The following is a 15406-nucleotide window of genomic DNA, read 5'->3' as shown; positions in this document are numbered from 1 at the left end:
AGCAGCGGCAGCGGGAGGGAGGAGTCCCTGGATCACACGCCTCCAGCTAGCGCAGGCGCCATGAGGTGTGACACAGAAGCACACCTCACGCCACCAGGAATCACGATCTTTAAAAAGCGCATGCGCTCTTAGCCTTTTATTATTATTGATATATATATATATTTTTTACTAACAATAAAAAAAAGAAGAAACTGACTAGAAAGTCAGAAACCGAGAGAGCGGGAAGGTAGCGAAAAAAAAAATTTTTCAACAGCCGTTGAAATGCGACTTCTTAGCTCCGCAGAAACTAAGAAACTGAGGGTCCACGCGCCTATGTCGGGCGGGAAGGCACTCGCGCATGCGCGATGTGGGCTAGCCAGAACTTTCTAAGTTCTTAGAGTGCAATTCACTCTAAAGTGTCCGTACCGGGGCTCCTTCGGTGCCGTCACCCATCAGTGAGAATATGCTGCCCGCTTGTCCTGGGATAAGATGCTGTACACAGTCTGGGGGATAACAGAGAGAGAAATATTGGATGTGGCAGTAGAGAGGGTGGGAGAGAGGCACCCTGGATCCCTCTCTCCTTTTCCCCACTCCCTTTGCAGCAAGGGAAGGAATGAGAGACAGAGATGGTGGACAGTGAGAGAGAGGAAGACGTTGCACATGGGGGTGGAGGAGAGAGGAAGAAACGCTGTGCAGTAGTGGGAAGAGGAAAAAGAGTTCACTTTGTGTAGTTTAATTTTGTGGGTTATCATTGTGTATTATTAATATTATATTGTTTGTATATGAAAAATGAATGGAAGAAATGGCATTTACAATTAGTACTATTATTTTGGGGTGAGGTCTGGGGAGGAGCTTGGGCTGGTTTGGGGCGGGGTCTAGGGCAGAGCTTTTGCCCCCCCCCCTCCCAAACAAAAAAGCTTTCTGTTGCCTATGATATAACCTATTTGCTATTACAAAATATATAGTCTATTTGCTAGTTCAATTTTACTCTATCAAATTTTTACAAGAATCTTGCAACCCAGACTATGGCCAGGGCAGAGACACAGCTTTTCTCCAGCCAAGATTAGAAGCACAGTAACATCACTTTCCCCTCCATAGCACTGTGCACATACCTCCACATCTTGCTTGTTTGCCAGTACCAGTATGGGAACCCCATCCAGCACATCACTAGTGATCATCTTCTCTGCAAAACATATAAAGTTAGATGAGAAAAGATGAACAGGAACTGGACTAAATGGTTTTATAGAGGCTAAAACGTAACAGATTTCAAAATCCTGAATGCTTGCCTACCTAGGAGAGTGAAGCAAGTAGAATAAGACAAAAACTGGCTTGGATGAGGCAGGATATCCAGTAGGCAGTCAAGGTTAAAGCTGGCAGCTAAGATAGGACTAACCAGACAGACCCACTGTATCAAAGAATGTTTATTTTATTTGATTCAATTCCCTCTTTAACATATAGCACAAACTCCCCCTCCAATTTGATTTGGGCAACAAATTTCAGATGACATTTAATGTGAGCATGTGCAAAGTGAAGCATGTGGGAAAGAGGAACCGGAATTATAGCTACATGATACATGGTTCCATGTTAGGAGTCATTGCCCAGGAAAAGGATCTAGGGGTCATTACTAAGGATACATTGAAACCCTCAGCTCAATGTGCGATGGCGGCTAAGAAAGCAAATAGAATGTTAGAAATTATCAGAAAAGGAATGGAAAACAAAGATGAAAATGTTATAATACCCTTGTATTGCTCTATGGTATAGCCGCACCTTGAATATTGTGTGCAATTCCGGTCTTTGTATCTCAAAAAAAGATATAGTGGAATTGCTGAACCGGCGATCTCGGGCCGCGTGGGAGCCCTGCTCCGCCCCCGAAACCCCAGCGACTCTGCTCTCCTCTTAAAGCAGCTCCTCTGCCACCGGGAGCTGCCTTTGCTGAACCGGCGATCTCGGGCCATGTGGGAGCCCTGCTCCGCCCCCGAAACCCCAGCGACTCTGCTCTCCTCTAAAAGCAGCTCCTCTGCCACCGGGAGCTGCCTTTGCTGAACCGGCGATCTCGGGCCGCATGGGAGCCCTGCTCCGCCCCCGAAATCCCAGCGACTCTGCTCTCCTCTTAAAGCAGCTCCTCTGCCACCGGGAGCTGCCTTTGCTGAACCGGTGATCTCGGGCCGCGTGGGAGCCCTGCTCCGCCCCCGAAACCCCAGCGACTCTGCTCTCCTCTTAAAGCAGCTCCTCTGCCACCGGGAGCTGCCTTTGCTGAACCGGCGATCTCGGGCCGCGTGGGAGCCCTGCTCCGCCCCCGAAATCCCAGCGACTCTGCTCTCCTCTTAAAGCAGCTCCTCTGCTACCGGGAGCTGCCTTTGCTGAACCGGCGATCTCGGGCCGTGTGGGAGCCCTGCTTCGCCCCTGAAACCCCGGCATCTCCGCTCCCCCTGCTGTCAGGGTTTTTCTTATCCCCTGCGTCTTTTCTAGACAGAGAAAGGAGGAAGCCTCCCTCCATCCCTACTCCCTCTGCCCGGCTAGGTTCTTGACGTTTCAACCACCAATCCTGACTTCATTGACAAGCTCCATCCCAACAATTCCTACTTAACTGTTTTTGAGTCCGACTAAGACCCTCTAGATTCTAGTTAGTGCTTAAATTTGTCAGAGATCTTCAGTTTCTATTCAACTGTATAATTGCTCTGCTATTCTATTGTCTAAGTCCTGCTTAAGACCACCGATTCCTCCTCCTGTTTTTAAGTGTGTTAAAGACCTCCATATTTTATTCAACTGTTCACCAGATTCACCAGATTATATTTAATTGTTTTAATTCTCCTCAACTGTCCGGCTCTGCCCAACTACCAAGCCCTCCGCCTACTCTCGCCTCTCACCCCTCCAAAGGCTCTACCAAACCCCACCATGAAACCACACCCATGGATCTTTCTTCTCCTTCTCTGCTCATCCTCCAATATCTCCTTCTGCCTGAAACCTCCCCCTCCTAACTTACTGAACCCCACTATTGTCAGTCCCACTTGCCCTGGTGCCATAATCCCCACGCTTTTGCGCACCAGAAGTCATCCCCCAAAAAAATCCCCCGAAGAATCAATCACGCCTCCTTAAAGCCCATCTCCCCTGCCAAACCTCCCAACCACGCCTCAGACTCTCTCACCCCAGTCCCGTCTCTCTACTGCAACGCCAGATCTGCTTGCAACAAAACCCAAATTCTGAAGGACCTTCTCGAAGATCTCAATCCCGGATTCCTATTCATCACTGAGTCATGGATCACAAAAGACGACCTATTCTCTCAAAACAAACTCTGTTCTCACGGTTACCAAGGCCTCTTCTCCCCCAGAATTAATCGTAAAGGTGGTGGCCTGGCACTCCTCCACAAATCATTCTTCGACGTCCAGCTTTTAGAAAAGGGTAGCCATGCCTCCCTAGAATACATGTTAGCCTCCGTCAATGACGAACTCCATCCTCACCCACTGGGTATCCTGCTATTATATCGTCCACCATCCCCCTGGAACAAATCCTCTGACCTCGTCCTTGAGACTATCACTAACGCCTTCCTCAAATTTCAAAGACTACTAATCATTGGAGATATTAATCTTCACATAAACGACACCACCAACAAGGATGCTATTGATCTCAACAACTTCCTCACCTCTTTAGGATTCCCACCCCCGGCTCTCTCCCCAACCCATGAAAAGGGGCATACTTTAGACATCATCAGCTTCCTCGACCTCACTGACTACAAAACTTCGGTTGACGACACTCGCTGGGAACCTGTCCCCTGGTCCGACCACTTCCTAGGGGCTTTCTGCCTCCCCATTTTCATGTCTCACCTCGAACCACTACCGGCGCACCCCCAATCCCATTACCTTCCGCAAAAAAATTGCGAGCGACCTGTTCTGGAACAAACTCCTCAACCTACTTTCCACCACTCCCAATCCTCCAAGCCCTGAATCCAACTGGCTCAATTGGATCACCCTCTCGGAAACCACCTACCACTCCCTTGCCCCTCTATCCACCAAAACTGTCTCCTACTCCCGCAAGGCCCCCTGGTACCTTCCATACCACAGACAACTAAAACAAAAATGTCGAATACTGGAACGCAAATGGAAAAAATCTAAATCCCCCTCCGACAGACAGACCTGGAGGGTGAATATCAAATTCTACAATACTGAATTTAAAAAATCAAGGAAGAACTACTACGGCAACAAAATCTCCAGATCCAACAACCAAAGCAATACACTGTTCAACATTTGGCGTTCCATATCCTCCAAACACGATCTCGCCACACCCCCCTCCTCTCCATCTGCCGATGAACTAGCTAAATTTTTCAATGAGAAAGTCACCACCTTAAGATGCTCCTTCCGTCCAACACCCTCCTACAACTCTCTGGTGCTCGCCGCCTCCAACACTAATCCATCCGAAGCCAACCATATCCCAGCCGATAGATCCTGGACTGCCTTCGACCCCGTCTCAAACTCCCAAGTTTCCAAACTCTGCCTCAAGTTAAAATCCTGCAACTGTACCTTGGATCCCTTCCCCTCCTACTTATACGAAAATATTCCCACACAAGCCATCTCATCTCTCACCAAACTTATAAATTCCGCCCTACTCTCAGGCCTTTTTTCTGTAGAAATGGGACACATTGCATTATCCCCCCTACTGAAAAAAGCCGATCTAAACCCCTCCACACCGTCCAGCTACCGCCCAATAGCTAACATTCCTCTTCTGACCAAGATGCTGGAGTCCATCATAGCTACCCAACTCTCATCCTAACTTGAGAGATTCTCCATTCTCCTACCCTACCAACATGGCTTCAGACCCAACTTTAGCACTGAATCCCTTCTGGCCTCTTTAATTTCTAAAGTCCAACATCTTCACTCTTGCAACAAGTTCGCTGTCCTTCTTCAATTTGATCTTTCTGCAGCCTTCGACATTGTCCATCATGACATACTTATCCTCCAACTTTCGGAAATCGGCATACACTCCACAGTCTTAGACTGGTTCTCGAAGTTCTTATGTTCGCGCTCCTACTTCGTTAACATGAACGGTACCTCATCCTCCCCTTGGAAACCGATTTGTGGAGTTCTTCAGGGTTCTCCTCTATCCCCGATTCTTTTCAATGTTTATATGTCCTCCCTGAAACTCCTCCAACTATCCCCCTTTGAGACACTTTACACTTACGCCGACGACATCCTTGTCCTCCTTGAGACTAATCCCAACCTCACCAACCTCTCTTGACAACATCTCCTCTTGTATAACGAATCAATGATGGGCTCTCACCGTTCAAATGAAACTTAATGAAACCAAAACTAAACTACTCTGGCTAGGCCCATAATTGGATCAGCTGCCCACCATCATCCCATTATCCTCTGGCACCAAACTGCAGCTTGAGCACTCAAGCAAAGTTCTGGGAATCATCATCGACTCTACACTGTCCTTCAACGATCACCTTAACTCCTTAGTAAAAAAAAATGCTTTTTCAACCTTCACATGCTAAGGAAAGTCAGATCCTGCTTCCACCAACAACACTTTGCTATCCTCGTTCAATCCATTATTCTGTCTAGACTGGACTACTGCAACTCCATCTACTTAAGCCTAACAAAGAAAAGTCATCTCAGACTTCAGCGGATTCAGAACACCACGGCTAAATTAATCTTCGCAAAAAGCAAATTCGACCACGTCTCCCCGCTTCTGTCTAAGCTTCACTGGCTTCCAGTGCTCCTCAGGGTTCACTACAAATGCGCCTGCCTAGCCTTCAAGTCTCTACACAGCATCCTTCCTCCCCTGTTTCCACTATCTTGGCTCTCCCCGAATCCTAACTCCACCAGATCCACTCAAAAACTCATACTGTCATTCCCCTCCTTGAAGGGCATCTCCCATACAGGAAGACTTGGAACATCCCTCCTCTTCAGGATCACCGAGCTATGGAACAGCTTATCTGCCCCTCTTCGAAGTTCGCCCTCACTCCAACGTTTCAGAAAACATTTGAAAACTTGGCTTTTCTCTAAAATGTAACCACTTCCTCCCTCCCTACTCTACTTAGTCCCCCTCCTTCCTTCCTTTTTACCAAGCCCTCCTTCTTCCCATTGGAGTTCCTTTCTTTAGTAATTCCTGTAAACCGTGTCGAGCTCTACTTCCGTGGAGATGATGCGGTATACAAACTTAAGGTTTAGTTTAGTTTAGTTAGAAAAAGTACAGAGACGGGCAACAAAAATGATAAAAGGAATGGGATGACTGCCCTATGAGGAAAGGCTAAAGCGGCTAGGTCTCTTCAGATTGGAGGAGAGACAGCTCAGGGATGATATGATAGAGGTTTATAAAATACTGAGTGAAATGGAAAGGGTAGATGTGAATTGCTTGTTTTCTTTTTTCAAAAATATGAGGACTAGGGGGCATGCAATGAAGCTACTAAGTAGTAGATTTAAAGCAAACTGGAGAAAATATTTCTTTACACAATGTGTAATGGTGAAATCAGTTAGCTTAGTGGGATTTAAAAAAAGGTTTGAATAATTTCCTAAAACAGTCCATAGGTCATCATTGAGATGCCTTGGAGAAATTCAATTCTTATTACTAAGATAAGCCGCATAAAATCTGTTTTATTGCTTGGGATCTAGCTAGGTACTTGGGTCTTGTGTTGTCCACTGTTGGAAACAGGATACTGGGCTTGATGGACCGTTGGTCTGTCCCAGTATGGCAATTCTTATGTTCTCCTTAATACACCAAAGCTGAAATGTTTCCCATGCCTTAGCATAAGCAGAGACTACCAAAGGGTTTTTGGCTCTTGAGCAGAGTAACAATGACTACCTCAAGAGCCATGCTGTAAGAGCAAAGAGATCTGGATCTTCTAGAAGTTCTGGCCCCTGCGAAAAAAAGGTCCAGCTGAACACAGTCTGAGACTTACACCCCTTTGAAGATGTACTAAATCTGCATATCACGGTCTACGTGGCCAATTTGGAGTCACAAGAATTGTTCGTCGATGGCTTGCAATCCTGTGGAGTGCCCAGCCTATCATAGGTCACATAGGAAACACATACAATAGCTCGTTCTTTAGTCATGACTAGATCAGAGCGTCCAGAACTGTGCTTCCGGGCTCGGATCCTCAACTGAAGAATCAGTCCGCCCTCTTGTTTCTTGCTGTCGCCATCAGATCAAAAATTGGGCGACCCCAGCAATGAACAATGGATTGGAAGGTTGCTATAGACAACATCTATTCTCCCAGTTCCAGTGTCTGCTTAGGAAATCAGCCTGGACATTGTCTGCTCTCACTGCATGCATCACTGAAAGAGCATGAAGATGAAACTGCCCATTTGAACAGTAAGCAGGCCTCCAGATTCAGCTGCACATTCTTGGTGCCTACCTGACGATTGACATAAACCACCCCAGTAGCATTGTCCAAGAAGACTTGGACCACTTGTTCCTCCAGACTCTTCTCCAGCCACTGCAACACCAATTGAATGGCTCGATGCTCCAATCTGTTGATCGATACTTCCTCTGAGAGGCCAACCAATGCCCTAGTTCGGGCATCCATTGCAGTAAGCCCCCCAGCTGAACAGACTGTCATCTGTTGTCACGATTACTCATGAAGCTATTCTGAGGGGCATGCCTCTTGATAATGCCTGTGGGCGGAGCCACCAGCTCATACTGGTCTGGGCTTCTGGAGTCCATGGCAGAGACCTCTGTAAGGAGTTCGATTGAGGTGACCACTGCAAAAGCAACATGCTCTGGAGAGGATGCATTTGAGCCTTCACCCGTGGGACCATATCTATCAATGGCTTGCAATCCTGTGAAGTGCCCAGCCTATCATAGGTCATAGAGGAAACACATACAATAGCTTGTTCTTTAGCCATGACTAGACCAGAGAATCCAGAAAGCAATGTTACTTACCGTAACAGTTGTTATCCAGGGACAGCAGGCAGCTATTCTCACTAATGGGTGACGTGATCCAACGGAGTCCCGATGTGGATGCCTCACAAACATTTTTTCTTGAAGAAACTCGAAGTTTCGAGTCGCCCGCACCGCGCATGCGCGAGTGCCTTCCCGCCCAGACTAGGGCGCGTCTCCTCAGTTCAGATAGCTAGCAGAGAAGCCAACCCAGGGGAGGTGGGTGGTACATGAGAATAGCTGCCTGCTGGATAACAACTGTTACGGTAAGTAACATTGCTTTATCCCAGGACAAGCAGGCAGGTATTCTCACTAATGGGTGACCTCCAAGCTAACCACAATGGGAGAATTGGCAACTTAGGAGAATAAATTTTGTAATACTGTTTGGCCAAACTGTCCATCCCGTCTGGAGAAGGTATCCAGACAATAATGAGAAGTGAAGGTGTGAACCGAGGACCAAGTGGCAGCCTTACAAATCTCCTCAATCGAGGTCGATCTGAGGAAGGCTACAGAGGCTGCCATTGCTTTGACCTTATGGGCTGTGACTTTACTGGGAAGGGGTAATCCAGCCTGGGCATAGCAGAAGGAGATACAAGCCGTCATCCAGTTGGAGATGGGACGCTTAGAGATGGGACGTCCCAACTTGTTCGGATCAAAGGAGATGAAAAGTTGAGGAGCAGTTCTGTGTGGCTTGGTGCGTTCCAGGTAGAAAGCCAAGGCACGTTTACAGTCCAGAGTATGAAGAGCTGATTCTCCAGGATGAGAATGAGGCTTTGGAAAGAACACTGGAAGAACAATGGATTGATTTAGATGAAATTCCGAGACCACTTTGGGGAGGAATTTTGGATGAGTGCGAAGGACCACCTTGTCATGATGGAACACTGTGAAAGGTGGATCCGCAACCAATGCTTGAAGCTCACTAACTCGGCGGGCCGAAGTGAGGCCAATGAGAAACACCACTTTCCAAGTGAGATACTTCAGATGAACCTTGTGAAGAGGTTCAAATGGAGGTTTCATAAGCTGAGAAAGAACCACATTGAGGTCCCAAACCACTGGAGGCGGTTTGAGGGGAGGATTGACATGGAAGAGTCCTTTCATGAATCTGGAAACCACCAGATGAGCAGAGAGAGGTTTCCCTTGAAGAGGCTGATGGAAAGCAGCGATTGCACTAAGATGGACTCGTATCAATGTAGACTTGAGACCAGAATGAGAAAGGTGCAAAAGATAATCCAAAACTGAAGACAAGGAGGAGTGTTGTGGCTCATGATGATGAGAAAAACACCAAGCAGAAAATCTAGTCCACTTTTGGTGGTAGCATTGTCTAGTAGCGGGCTTCCTTGAAGCTTCCAGGACATCTCTCACAGGTTGAGAAAACTGGAGAGGGGTTACGTTGAGAGGAACCAAGCTGTCAGGTGTAGAGACTGCAGGTTGGGATGAAGTAAAGATCCCTGATGCTGTGTAAGCAGCGATGGAAACACTGGTAGAAGGAAGGGCTCCCTGCTGCTGAGTTGAAGTAGAAGGGAGTACCAAGGTTGTCTGGGCCACCGTGGAGCGATCAGGATCATGGTGGCATGGTCTGACTTGAGCTTGACTAAAGTCTTCTGGATGAGAGGAAATGGAGGAAACGCATATAGAAAGAGATTCGTCCAATCCAGAAGAAAAGCATCTGCCTCGAGGCGGTGAGGAGTGTAGATCCTGGAGCAGAACTGAGGCAGTTTGAAGTTGTGGGGAGCTGCAAAGAGGTCGATCTGAGGAGTTCCCCACTGAGAAAAGATGTGAAGGACGGGCGTTGAGTGGAGAGTCCACTCGTGAGGTTGAAGCAGACGACTCAAGTTGTCCGCCAAGGCATTGTCCGCCCCCTGAATGTAGACAGCTTTGAGGAAGGTTTTGTGGCAAATTGCCCAATCCCAAACTTTCAGAGCTTCCTGGCAGAGGGAGGCCAATCCCGTGCCTCCCTACTTGTTGACATAATACATGGCGACTTGGTTGTCCGTGCGAATGAGGACCACCTTGTCATGAAGCAGGTGCTGGAAAGCATTGAGTTCCAGGAGATTGATGTGGTGCTGGCGGTCCGTGCTGGTCCAATAACCCTGAGTGCGGAGACCGTCCAGATGAGCCCCCCAGGCATAAGTGGACGAGTTGGTCGTGAGGACTTTCTGGTGGGGGGGGCGTTTGGAACAACAAACCTCTGGATAGATTGGAGGATAGCATCCACCAGCGAAGAGACTGTTGCAGAGCAGGAGTGACCTGGATGTGTTTGGACAGAGGGTCAGATATCTGCGTCCACTGAGATGCCAGGGTCCACTGGGGAATCCTGAGGTGAAGTCTGGCAAAAGGAGTCACATGAACTGTAGAGGCCATGTGGCCCAGGAGGACCATCATGTGTCTCGCCGAGATGGGCGGGCGAGAGGACACCAAGTGGCAAATATGGAGGAGAGCTTCCAGACGTTCGGGAGGGTGGAACGCTCTGAGTTGGGTAGTATCCAGAACAGCTCCGATGAAGGGAAGAGTCTGGGAAGGTTGTAGATGGGATTTCGGGAAGTTTATCTCGAACCCCAGATGTTGTAGTAGCCAAATCGTCTTCTGGTTCGCGAGGACAACTCCCTGAGACGTGGAATCCTTGATGAGCTAGTCATCCAGGTAGGGGAACACCTGGAGGCCGTGGTTCCTGAGTGCTGCGGCCACCACTACCAGGCACTTGGTGAAGACGCTGGGTGACGAGGCTAGGCCGAAGGGGAGCACTCAGTATTGAAGATGAAGATGTCCCACCCTGAATCTGAGGTATTGACGTGAGGCCAGATGAATGGAAATGTGGGTGTAGGCCTCCTTGAGATCTAGAGAGCATAACCAGTCGTTCTGCTCGAGGAGAGGATACAGGGATGCCAGGGTCAACATAAAAAATTTTCTTTAACCAGAAACTTGTTGAGGGCTCTGAGATCCAAAATGGGGTGCAGATCGTCCGTCTTCTTCGGCACAAAGAAGTACCGGGAGTAAAAACCCTTGTTCTGTTGGGCCAAAGGGACTGGCTCGACAACCCCCAGCTATAGTAGGGCCTGAGTTTCCTGAAGAAGAAGGGTGGTCTGGATCAAGTTGGAAGGATACTCTCTTGGAGGATGTTCCGGGGGAACTTGATGGAATTATAGGGAGTATCCCTCCCTGACGATGGAGAGGACCCAGAGGTCAGAGGTAATCGTCGTCCATCAATGGTGAAAGTGATGGAGACGACCTCCAATCGGTGGTAAACATGAAAATGGCAGAACGACAGAAGTTATGCCCTCTTTGAGACAGTCAAAAGGGCTGAGGAGCCTTCGGGGCAGCAGACAAATGTGGCTTCTGCTGTTGCTTTTGAGGATGCGGTCTCTTAACAGGCTGGCGGATGGGCGGAGCCTGTTTAGGTGGGTAACGCCGCTGGTAGATTTAACGGTGGGCGTGATGGACGAGGAGGAGCAGACTTGGGCTTCGGACGTAGGATGGACTGGAAGGACTTTTTGTGGTCCGAGAGCTTCTTGGTCGCCGCCTCAATGGATTTGTCGAAGAGGTCGGTACCAGCGCATGGCACATTGGCAAGCCTGTCCTGGAGATTGGGGGTCCATGTCGATGGTCCTAAGCCACGCCAGCCGGCGCATAGCCACCGAGCATGCTGTGGCCCGAGCCGAGAGCTCGAAGGCATCGTAGGAGGACTGCATCAATTGAAGCCGGAGTTGGGACAACGAGGCCAGAACCTCCTGGTACTCAAACTGTGCTCTGGGGTCCAGATAGGGCATGAACTTCTGGAGTACAGACAGGAAGAATTCAAAGTATGTGATGAAATGGAAGTTGTAATTCAGAACTCTGGAAGTCATCATGGAGTGCTGATAAATTCTCCTGCCAAATCGGTCCATGGTCCTACCCTCCCTACCAGGTGGAACGGCGGTGTAGACCTGGGAGGGGTGAGACCGCTTCAGTGAGGACTCCAACAAAAGGGATTGATGGGAGAATTGGGAGCCATCGAACCCTTTGTGGTGAACCATGCGGTACCTGGCATCCAATTTTCCCGGCACGGCGGGGATGGAGTAAGGTGTTTTGAGGCACCGCACAAAGGTCTGGTCCAGCAGCTTGTGTAAGGGAAGCTTGAGGGATTCAGCCGGAGGTTGAGGAAGGTGCATAGTCTCTAGGTATTCCTTCGAAAATTTAGACCCTGTGCCCAGGTGTATGTCCAAATCAGTTGCCATCTGCCGGAGGAACGAGGAGAAGGACAACTGATCAGCCAGTGCGGGGCCTCGAGAAGGACTCGAGGACGTCGAGGCCTCTGGATCCAATGAGGATGGGGACTGTGGAGGTGATAACGATCCCAGGGTGTCCTCGAGCTCTGGCATCGGAGGAGGTGAAGTAGCCGGTGGTGAATACTCGAGGAAAGGCTGCTTCCGATGAGGCGAGGCGTGTCTGGAAGAGTGCCTCGATGAATGCCTCGAACAATGGTGCGAGCTGTGCCTGGAAGTCGGCCTCGATGGGCGAGGTGAGCGGATCTTCGCTGAGGCCCCCAGATAGTGAATGGGGCTGGAAGCGGTTGATCGAAGCAGTGGTTGTTGGCTGTGCTCGCCCCGAAGGACTCTTAGAGGCTTGAGTCCCAGTATCGGGTGGATCGGCTCCAATGGAGGCACTTGCAAAGACTCTGCTCCTTGCATCGAGTGGATCGGTTCCAGTGGAGGCACTCGCAAAGATTCTGCTCCTTGCATCGAGTGGATCGGTTCCAGTGGAGGCACTCGCAAAGACTCTACTCCTTGCATCGAGTGAATCGGTTCCAATGGAGGCATGGGCAAAGACTCTGCTTCTTGCGATGCATGCATCGATGCCAGACCAGACACTCGCAGAGACTCTGCTCCCTGTTGAGAGTGTGTGTATTGCTGAGGCACCGGAGGCGGCTCGACCTCGCGAGAGGCCTCCGCGTGCCCAGGCGGAATTCGGTGGTGAAGAGCTCAATTAATTGCTTCTCTAACAAGGTCTGGAACGAGGTCGGATTCACATCTGCAATGGGACTGCCTGCACGGGCCTCGCATTTTTTGGGGGTAGTGCGTGAGTGCTTGGGCCTAGAAGCCTTGGGCACTTTTAGCACTACTGGTGGAATAGGCTGCTGTGCTACCTGATCTGAAGAGATTGAGGAAGGCATCGCAGCAGGCGCTGAAGTCGGGGCCGGCACGAATGATGCAGGCTTGATGAGACTCGGCGCCGCAGAGGTGGAAGGTTGGGGAGCAGCGGATGAAGTGGAAGGTGAGGGGCCTTTCGATGAAGACTGCTCTGTCGAGGACTCCATGCTGAACAGCGACTCCCACAAGCCGCAACGGCGCTTGAAAGCATGTGCGGTGAGTGTGGAGCAAGGCTGGCACGATTTCGGAAGATGTTAAAGCCCGAGACACCGAACATAGCGTCGATGAGGGTCTGTTAGCGAAATCACACGCTGGCACTTGGCACACTTCTTAAAACCGGTGATAGGCCGGGACATAGGCCAGAAAAGCTCTGCCGCAAGATCGAAGCCACGGGGCTGCGACCACGTGGCCTGCCAGGTCGAACGGATGGAAGAAATTTTTTTTTTTTTAAAACAATAAAGAACGACGAAAATCAGCGATTAAGAGAAAAATAACCCAAAACCGCGGACTTTAGAAGGCACAAGTGAAAAGTCTTCATGCAGAGAGTCGAAGACAGACTTCTCGGCTCCGCGGAAAAGTAAGAACTGAGGAGACGCGCCCTGGTCTAGGCAGGAAGGCACTCGTGCATGCGCGGTGCGGGCGACTCGAAACTTCGAGTTTCTTCAAGCAAAAATGCTTGTGAGGCGTCCGCATCGGCGCTCCGTTGTATCACATCACCCATTAGTGAGAATACCTGCCTGCTTGTCCTGGGATAACTGTGCTTCTGGGCTCAGATCCTCAACTGAAGAATCAGTCCACCCTCTTGTTTCTTGCTTTTGCCATCAGATCACCTAGCATTTGTAGACAGTGCCATGTTGACAGAGCTAGGTTTGCCAACAAGCTAATTATCTGAGTACAAAGCTTCTGTCTCCATGCCTCTGGAACATAGTCAAGACCTTCTCTAGTGTTAAAGATGACTCCCAGGTATTCCAGAGACTGGGACGGAATTAGCTGACTCTTTTGGAAATTCACTATCCAACCTAGGCTCTGCAGGACCTGGACCACTTGAGTTACCACTAGTTCCCCTTCTGGGAACGATGGAGCTCTGATCAGCCAGCCATCCAAGTATGGATAAATCTGCAAGCTTGTCTTGCGTAGATGGGCAGCTAGCACCACCATCACCTTAGTAAAAGTGCAAGGTGCTGTCGCCAGCCCAAAGGGAAGCGCCGAGAATTAGTAATGGTTGTCCAGAACATGAAATCTCAGGAACCTTTGTGTGTTCAGGAAAGATGGGAACATGCAGGTAGGCTACCGTCAAACCCAGAGAGGCTAGAAATTCCTCCAGTGCCACCGCTGCTATGTGTGAACGTACTGTCTCCATGGAAAAGTGTGGAACTTTCAGCACTGCATTGATGTGTGCAAGACCCAGAATGGATCTTCAATCATCTGACACTTTATTGGGCACAAAGTAGTCCCTTTTTATTTGTTTTTGAAGTGTATTTAAGCCATTTTTTTCCTCCTCCCTTTTTCAAATGTATTATTTTATTACAATCAGTACTAATTGTCTTGTTTTTTGATTTTTATCTTAAACTAATTTTTAACCAAATGTAAATTGCATTGGATTTGGATTTTGCGATCAAATCAAACATCTACTATAATAAAACGCTAAGCGCACATGCGCACTCTTACTTGCATGATCTGTGATCCATAGGTCCGTGGCCAGCAGGACCTAAGCATGCGCGCTTAGATGTACCAGTGGCCGACAGAGAAATTGCAAAGCGCTGGCCTCCCTGCTCTCCACCTACTCAAGACATCGAAGCGGAAGTCCTCCATCAAGAAAATACGGCCCTTTCGGCCGAACTTTATTTTTAAGTTAAAAGCCGCAGCGACGCCTCCTCTCACGAGCCGCGGTAGCGTGCCGTGGGATGGACGTGGCCAGAAAGCGCTGTGTGCGGTGACTGCATGCTGCAGAGGGTGTTCGGGGAGGCTTCCTGGTGGCTGGGAACTTCCAACATGCAGCGGCACCGCATAGTGTGAGCAACAAGAGGGGGGAAGAGAACGGCACTCTTCAGCGGAGGTGTTATTGTCAGCCGTGGACTGGGTTTAACGCCGACAAATAGTTGTCCGGGTGATAGGAAACGAGCCTACAGATGAAGGGATGGATGGAGGGGGTTTCCATGGAGACGGCATGCGGACTTTCGCTGGCCACATGGAGAGTAGGCTACGGTGGCATGGCTGTGGCGGCTTGACTGAAAGGTTCCTAAGGAAAAAAAAAAGGGGGAGTTGGTAGTGGCAAACCTGTTGATTGTGAGCTGATGGATTATGGATGCTGGACAGGGGAATTCAGGGAGGATGGAAGGGGCAGGAGAGAGACAGATGAGGGGACCTGAAATGAAAAGATAGTAAAAGGGGTGGCATAGGGTCAGAGAGAGGTGCTAGAGGGTGTGAAAGGG

At 49.3% G+C, this 15406-nt stretch overlaps 1 protein-coding gene across 7 annotated transcripts in view; it reads right to left on the bottom strand.

Moving 5' to 3' along the window:
- The window catches only part of ARFRP1 (ADP ribosylation factor related protein 1), a 223426-nt gene that overhangs the window by 73453 nt on the left and 134567 nt on the right, over positions 1 to 15406 (bottom strand). For 5 of the 7 annotated variants that reach the window (XM_033963073.1, XM_033963071.1, XM_033963074.1 and 2 more), the window contains exon 6: positions 1092 to 1162. The exons of the other annotated variants lie outside the window; for them this stretch is intronic. In XM_033963073.1, the coding sequence (XP_033818964.1) occupies positions 1092 to 1162 (71 nt within the window). The remainder of the gene's footprint in view (positions 1 to 1091; positions 1163 to 15406) is intronic. 7 annotated transcript variants of the gene reach the window in all.

Source organism: Geotrypetes seraphini, chromosome 11 (genome assembly GCF_902459505.1).
Source record: "Geotrypetes seraphini chromosome 11, aGeoSer1.1, whole genome shotgun sequence".
In the NCBI taxonomy this organism is placed as follows: domain Eukaryota; kingdom Metazoa; phylum Chordata; class Amphibia; order Gymnophiona; family Dermophiidae; genus Geotrypetes; species Geotrypetes seraphini.
Note: the sequence above shows the minus strand (reverse complement) of the source record. Positions and strands in the feature narration are given on the sequence as shown.